The 8,395-nt window shown below is 45.8% G+C and overlaps 1 protein-coding gene across 1 annotated transcript; it reads right to left on the bottom strand.

Annotated features, from left to right (window-relative positions):
* Positions 1 to 1,324: 1,324 nt before the first annotated feature.
* On the bottom strand, positions 1,325 to 6,819 carry LOC136536741 (uncharacterized). The gene is made up of 2 exons (XM_066528931.1): positions 6,255 to 6,819; positions 1,325 to 1,389 (listed from the first exon to the last, which is right to left on the bottom strand). Exons 1-2 carry the CDS (start codon positions 6,817 to 6,819, stop codon positions 1,325 to 1,327), a joined length of 630 nt encoding a protein of 209 aa, XP_066385028.1.
* Between the last annotated feature and the right edge of the window lie 1,576 nt (positions 6,820 to 8,395).

Below are 8,395 nucleotides of genomic sequence, written 5' to 3'. Positions count from 1 at the left end.
CAACGGGCGGTATCCATCGGGCACAGCCCAAGGGAGAATCCGAAAGATCCACATTTTTCCCAAGGATCCAATAATGAGAACGAGTTACAATACTTGTCCATTACATACATTAGAGTTTCTTAAAAATTACATTATTACAGTACCAAATGTCAAAGTGCGGAATGATAAACAGTAGAATTTAAAATAAACATCTAGCGATAAGTACGAGGATCCATCTGAGCCCACCAGAAGAATCCTCCACACAAAGGTACTTCTCATGCATCACCTGCAATAGGGGTAAATAAACCCTGAGTACACAATGTACTCGCAAGACTTATCCGACTAGTGGGAATAATTTCCCGACTCCAAGGAATATGATAAGTTTATGGTTTGCTAGTTTTCTTTTAGCATTAAGCAATACTAATAGTGAGTCCTTATTTATGTTATTATTATCAGCCGTATTAAGTTATTATCTATCCAGTCTATATAAGCACATGTTCTACTTTCAAGCAAGAGTTGAGCAATCAGTTCCATTTCATCACCTTTCATCCTTCAGTTTTTACTACGATGCTAGACATGAAACAAGCCATACTAGATCGTCCGGCAATTCACAAATCAATGCCCTCAGCTGGGTACCCTGAAAACACATGCCTCGCTTGCACCCCAGGCACAAGCAGGACTAACCCATCACCCTCCTGCCCTGGGTGTCTAGTTCCCCGTCCAAACTTGGACTCCAAGCCCCCACTCCTGAGGCCCGGACTCAGTGCGGTGCAAGGACCTCCACCATCCTCGTCTCCAATCAATCGGTCCGAAAAGAGCTGGATCTACGACAAGAGAGCAACGAGTCTTCCCTACGCCCATACCCAAGTATGTGCTCAGGAAAATAAATCTATGACTTGCCCATGATGCCTTATGCAACGATCGGTCCTTAATTGACACAGACAGGGAAAAGTGTAACCGAGCTATGCCCTATTGGTCATAGGACACAACCCCTTACACCCACCAGCACCCAAACCATATCTTTGCCTGATCGCCATTTTTCCTTTCCATCATTATCATGAGTGATCATAATTATCACCTATTTGTGTGTAACGACAGGTTACCCACGCTACCAAAATTCTGAGCATAGCACCTACTCAACCTGCACTAGTAGGACTCATAGGTAGATATTTTCATGCATGTAGTTTCCATAAAATTCCTATAACATAAATGCACATCATAGATATATATTCAGTGATCATTAAAATAGGGGTTATGCACCAGGGCTTGTCTTGGTCAGGCGATGGGTCAGTGAGGTCAGCACCAAAAGGCTCCAGGGCTCCCTCCTGCTCGAGGATCTCCTCCTCTACTCCTCGATGACCTCTTCATACTCCTGTTCATCCACCGGCATGAACTCTACCAACTCGTGATCTATATGCATGAAATGATAATGCAACACTTAATATTACGGCAACTGCAACTCTTAAAATAAGAATACATCTATCAAACTACTAAGTGATTTCTACCCACTAAAGTGCTAAGCTACCAACTAGTACCACTAACAAGTATGAAGCATGGCATAGATTATTATAGCAACTACAGACATTCTCACTCCTAATGTTGATTTACTCTATATATGATAAAGTAAGGATAATAGCTACTTTATTTAGCAACCTACTCTAGGGCTACAAAATTTACAGCAAGTACATAATAATCTAGTGAGCCTACTGTAAAATTTTCATAGCTATAGCTAACACCAATTTACCACAAAAATTCCTACAAATTTTAAGCTACATAAAACTAAACTATCTAGTTTGAATTTATGAACCTACCATTGTCATAGCTAAGTGTAATCTAACTATACTAACAAGTGGATGGTATTTTTGTGAATCTAACAAACTTGGTTTCACTATTTTAGGACATCTACATGATTTACTACAATTTATTAAAGTTTAGCTCAAACTAGTATTGAATAAACATTCACGAATTTACTGGAAAATGAAAACTGATTCCTATCTCATGGCCCGACTCGAGTGGCTTGGCCCAACCTGGCGCAACGCGTGCGCGCACGGTGTGGCCCACGTGGGGCACGGCCCATCTGGACGACGGCCCGCAGCGGGGATAACCCGCGCGAGCCGGTCAATATGCAAAAGCACCCTTGGACTACTCTGTAATCCCGTGAGAGCTATGCGCACTATTCCGTTAGTCTACCATCTTACAGCTATGCCCCCAGAACTTCCTACCTTCATGACAGCGACACCCCTGGGCACCCATGCGCGCACTGGCGCGGCGACGCTGGCACCGGGCGACTACACCGGTGAGCACGGCCCCTCCCCGCCCTAACTATAGGATCGATGTTTACCTAGGAGCGAACATGAACTATCGGGCAAAGGAAGCATGAGCTGGGACATAGCAGCGAGATCGAACCATGGTGGCAAAGACCTTCAGTCACAGCGATGGTGTTTCAGTGAATGTCAGCAAAGCCAGGGCAAAAGGGGTAGCTAGTGAGCTCAAATGACTCACCACGGAACCCCTCGAGGTGGTGGTTCATTCGGAGATGGCTCGAGCTGAGCTGGCCATGTGCGCAAGGGTGGTGCGGCAGCACACGGCGATGGCACGGCCACATCAAGGAAGGCTGGGCTATGGTAGCGCTTTGGCTGAGGTACATAGGGTGCTTAGCAGGAGGAGACAAGGCTAGCTGCGCAAGGAATTGCCATGAGATGCTTTGGATACGTGGCTTGCCGACGGCGCATGCTTGTCCGATCTTAAGGACCCGGCGGAGCGGCAACTCCAAAGTAGGGCTTGGCATAGCAAGGTTCGCTACAAAGTGGGGTCAGTTGGGTAGTTGGCTACACAGCGGAGCTGAGGGCGGAGTTACTTTCACTGCGGTGGCTCCACTACAACGAAATTGGAGGAGCGATCCCGATGACATGCGACTGGGGAACAAGGAAGTTAGGCATGGCTTGGCTCGGCGCTGAGCGCCACAGAGGATGGCAGGACAGGGAAGACAGCGGCGTAGCGTGGCAGCGAACATGGACGCGATGGTGAAGTTAAGCAGCCGTCCCACGTGTGTGCAGCCTTAGTGAGTCAATGGGAGCAGTACCGCATGGCAGCGACGTACGACACACATCGCGACTAGGGTACCGTGCGACGCGACGGCAAGGCAGAGCAGCCAGGATCACCGGTTCAGTGCATGTGTGTGTGTGTGTGGGTGTGTGGTGTGCCATGCAGCAATGACAGTGTGAGCTATGGTCCGAGACCCAGTGACAAGTCCAGAACATGTGCGGGTAGGGCACGGGCAGGCATCTAGGACACGGCACGGTAGTAGCGGCGGTGCAAGCTGCGCTCCAATGCATGGTGGCAGGTGGCCGTGGCCAGCAGCGCAAGGGCCACGTGTGTGGGCATGCTTTCATAGGCGCGGCAGTGAGGATGTGGCCAGTGTGGCAGCACATGCTGGGTGGCCTAGTAGCGGTGCTAGGACAAGCAGAGGTGGTGACCGCGGCCAGCGCTGGCTCTGTTCAAAATATGTGACTTGCATGCTTTTTAAAGCTGTTGAAAAAATCTTACCCGATGATCCCGTAGCTAAACCAGCTCTTCTATCCTCAAGAGGGTACATAGGGCTATTGAACTAAGCCAAAACATCTAGCCACTTCTTAACCCGATCGTTCTATGAAAATTGTCGAACATGGCTTCTTCGACCCATTTTCTGACTTACGCGAAATGACTAAACCTCAAATGTTTTCACGTCGAATTCCATTCTTGAGCCACTCGATACACTAGCTAGTGAACTTTACCACACGTTTTGGCCACACGTATTTTATCATCGCCTACGAAGTTCATACTATGAACTTTACCAAAGTTTTGCATAAGCGTTCTATAGCATTTTGTTTGATAAAAAATCACTTAGAACCCTAAACAATATAAAGCGACATGAAATGTAGCATTTGTTTCTTATTTCAGATGAACGTTTCAAGTGTTGTATATTGATTTATACCCTATATTATAGACAAGTATGATGCTCATGCGGTATTTTGGCAAAAACTATACAATGTAACACCGAGGGTGTTACATAGGCTGTATAAGCAATGACTTTGATGTGAATGAGTTTGAATAGGAAGAGGAGGAGCAGGAGGAGGAGGATAGGATCGGTGATGTAGTTAGCAGTGATTCAGATGATTCTAATGATGACCAAGGAGGTATAGATGCTATGCCAACACCGATTGATGCCATGCCAATACCGGTTCATACTATGCCATTACCAGTACCAACTGAGGTTTTGCATGGTATCCAGGCTCAGGGTAGACTAGTCACAGATTTGGCAGCAGATGATACCCCCTATGATTCATGGGCCAAAATTAGCGAAACACAGCAGTATGTTCCACCACCACCTTACACAACGACTGAGCTTGACCAACTAAGGTCAATGAATGTACCTTTCAGGGGCGTTCCAAACTATAGGGATGTCAGCATGATGGATATGGAAGTTTGTGACACTAGTCTCTAGATGTGTAGGAAATCATTGTATGGCCATGAGAAAGAAAACCTTAGGAAGGGGATGATATTCAATATAATGTCAGAGATGAAGCGCTTCCTTCAAGACTATGATGTGTATCACCATAGGCCATACATCATTACTCATTCGGACTAGGAGTTGAGGTACCACGTGATATGCAAAAATAGTTGTATGTGGAGGTTAAATGCACGAAAGAGATAGAGTGATGGCATGTGGAGTATAAGTAAAGTTGTCGAACCCCACACTTGCCTAACAAATAGGGGGAAGGAAAATCAGCAGTAGCTCATTGCACTTTACCTTGCTCATTGTATATTAGGGCTCGTTGATGACAATAATGACATTTTAGTGTCATCTTTACAACAGTCCATATCTAGATTCATTAAGTACGATGTGAAGTACGAAAAGGCTTGGCGTTCTAAGCAAATTGCCCTAACGATTCGATGGGATAGTTGGGAGGAAGCATATAACAGGGTGCCCCAGTTCTTATGGGCAATGCATTACTACAACCCTGGCTTGAAATGTTTTGTGGACACCAGAGGGATGTGTTTTCGGGACCTGTTGAGGCATGTCCTCTATCGTGTGTTCTAGTCATTCACAGAAACAGAACATGCATTCCAGTTTTGTTAGCCAGTCATACTTGTTGATGGCACTTTCCTAATAGGAAAGTTTAGGGGCACTTTGATGATGGCTGCTGTTGTTGATCCTGAGGACTAGATAGTACCCATGGCTTTTGCTTTGGTAGAGGGAGAGAACAATGAATCATGGTCATGTTTCATGTGGCTTCTACATGTACAAGTGCTTGGCCCATCTCGCATTATATGTTTGATCTTAGACCATCACCTAGGGCTTCTTAATGCTGCAGCTGAGCATATAGATGGGTTTCCGCCTCTAGTACATAGATGGTGCATGAGACCCTTTGCCGCTAATTTCTGGCAGCGTCAGAGGAAGCATGAGGTATGTGACAAGGCTCTATGTTGTGTACATATAGAGCACCAGTTCATGGAGACAAAGAGAGAACTAGACAAGATGGTAAATAAAGCGGAAAAGGCCTAGTTAGAGGCATAGATGGAACAGAAGGCTCAATGGGCGTTAGCATATGACAAGGGGGGGTTTAGGTATGGCATCATGACCACTAACTCCTCAAAGTCCTTCAACCATGTATTCAATGGAGTTCTATCATTGCCTATGTCTGGAATTGTTGAGTTCTCCTTTCATAAGTGCAATGAATATTTTGTTAAGAGGTGGGAACTTGCGCAGAGGAATATAGCTGAGCAGGGGTATTTTGGAAAGGCTAGACTAAACATTTGAAGGAGGCTGAGGAATTGGCCAAGCAGCACATCGCCGAGCCATATGGACCCCACCGTCATATCGTTAGTGTATGGGGCAAGGGTGGCATAAGCTTGGGCGGCAAACATTATGGTGGATGAAACTACCAAGTTGATCTTGAAAAGGTAGAGTGTAGTTGCAACATCCCTCAGATCAAGCATGCCCCTTGCTCTCATATGATCACGACCTGCAAGGTTCACGGGTACAACTATGAGGATCTACCATATATGTCACCCTTGTATCTCTGTTCAAACACCGTTAATATTTGGGAGATGAGCTTTGAGCCATACCTTGACCCAACATAGTGGCCACCTTATAATGGTTATGACTACATGCCGCATCCATATCTAATGAAGGTAGGGAAGGGTAGGAGGAAGAAGAAGTTACTCAAGGGGGACATGGATGCTATGAGAGGGTACGACGAAGACATGTATGGAGGGGGAGACTTCAACGAGACCCGTGGCAGGAATCTTTTTCTTCTTCTTGCGCCTATCCTTCTTGGCGGACCTCTTGCTTTTCTTCTTGCACCGTGGGTCTGACACGGCGATGGTCTCGCCAGCAGGTCCCATGACATGCTTCTCTAGGTGCTCATCTCCATGCCATGGTGGCAGGGAGCGCTTCTTGCCCTGCTTTAGAGTCATGCATCTCTTGTTGTGGACGACGTTGGCACTGTTGTCGGGCAGCAGACCCCTCGCCGGTGATGCACCACCAGAACCCTCCACCTCATCTTCCTCCTGCGATGCTGGAGGGGGATTCATGACCCGCTTGACCCCATCGCACAGTGCGCTCCTCGCCTGAGAGGCCTCACCAGAGCCCTGGGCCCCAACATCCTCCGGCGACGGCGACGAGGGTTCCTCGGCTCGCTTTAGCGGCATCACCTTGGGCTCAGCGGACATGGTGGTGTCGCCAAACTTGCCACTCTCCTCATCCTCTTCATCGTCGGAACCCTCATTGCCACTGTTGCCGCCCAACTCCTTGGAATCATCAGAACTTGGCCAGCAGGAGAGGCACTTGGCGGCCATGGAGGCCCGATCGGTGGCGGAGGGAAGGGATTTGGGATTTTTTGCGGGGGGAGTGATGGAGCTCCACGAGGTTGGGAATAGAGTGAGCTATGGGTTGCGAGTGGCCATGGGGGAGGACATACGCAGAGGGAGGGTACTTTGCACAAATCGGAGCCTCCAGAGTGTCTCTTCGTCTTCCAACTCCCCCATCTCTCCCATTCAATTTCATTCCATTTTTTATTTGTCTTATTTACTATCACGTCTATCTGTTGACAAAACTCTTTCCAGCCGCTTTCTAGCTCCTTCAACCGATGGACAAAATGCGTGCTTGCCTGCTTGGTCCTTGCTCCTTTTTTATCATGCTCGGGCCTTGCAAGCTATAAAAATCTCTATTTTTTTGAAAATATCATATTACTTTAAAGAATAATTACATATATTGATCTTGTTTTTAAAAATTTGTAGATTTAGATCCCTATTAGCAGTAGGCCAAATCTCTATCAAGTGGACTATTAAGGGTCTGTTAGTTTCCCACCCACAGCTAAAAGTTCGACAGCCACAAAAATATTGGTGCTTGGTTGCTCGCCTCATGATGCGGCTGCCACAGTTTTTGCATGCGCTGTTACATGGTGAGTGTGGTGGCCAAAAAGCTCACTACAAAGTGTGGCGCGATCTCCATTGTGGTGGCAGGCTTTAGCCGAGTAACAAACTGACTCTGATAGATATCGGCATATCACCATGTCACCATATCACTTTCTATGTCATCTTAACAGGCTTATTCGCCAACGATAGTCAATAGGAGGCTAGTCGGCCTTTTAGATTATCGATAGGGCCAATAGGTTTGATGTCCAAGGTGTCACATAAACCTATTGACATGCGATTTGTTGATAGATCTATCAGCATGTGTGAACTGTCAACAAGCCTTAAATTGTCTAGGACATGTTTGGATTTGTCAGACATGCAATACCTGGTCAGACAAACGATTCTAGGCACATGCATCCAAAATCAAACGCCTAGAATCCATGTCTAGCTAAGACAAAGTTTTCTGTACTCCAACCAAACACACCTCTAGTGTCCCTTCTCTCTCTTGCGCAGGCACCTCACATCTACCTTTCCACCACTCGCTTCCCTGCCTCTAGCGTCGCCAACACCGCCCCTGGCACCACACCTGTCTCCGGCACCCTAGATCTTGATAAGTTTTTGGTTTTTTCTTCCTTATTATTTTACTTACTAGAATAATAACTATAGCATATATAGTACTTGTATTTTAAGGCCTATGATAGTATAGCATTTTAAAGATCTTATTGCAGCAAAAAAAATGAATTTATAGCGTAACAATGTTATAGTTAAAACAATTGTTAAAAAATCTTAATATATGTAGGGTTACTTTAGTTGGCATTTATTATTTTTTGCTTTGTTAGGTATGCTGTTTCTTACTATCTCTTTCCTAGTATATATGACGTAACTATCTCTGGTATAAAGACTTAAAAACGAACTTGCTTCTTGGTGATAGCAAGTATTCTCACTTGAACTAAGAAGAATCCACCACAATAATCAAGAAAACCAAACATCCAATAATTTAGATTATAATAATCCTATA

The sequence above is a fragment of the Miscanthus floridulus genome, chromosome 2, assembly GCF_019320115.1.
Source record: "Miscanthus floridulus cultivar M001 chromosome 2, ASM1932011v1, whole genome shotgun sequence".
Taxonomy (NCBI): domain Eukaryota; kingdom Viridiplantae; phylum Streptophyta; class Magnoliopsida; order Poales; family Poaceae; genus Miscanthus; species Miscanthus floridulus.
The sequence above is the reverse complement of the archived record's forward strand: the minus strand, read 5'-3'. Positions and strand labels throughout refer to the sequence as shown.

What these genes read in the sequence shown, in the direction of transcription:
- LOC136536741 (XM_066528931.1), bottom strand. Translation starts at nt 6,819, where the DNA reads ATGGCCGCCAAGTGCCTCTCCTGCTGGCCAAGTTCTGATGATTCCAAG. An exon ending in GAAAAAGATTCCTGCCACGG is followed by an intron (nt 1,390 to 6,254) that starts GTCTCGTTGAAG and finishes TCATGCATATAG; the next exon opens with ATCACGAGTTGGTAGAGTTC.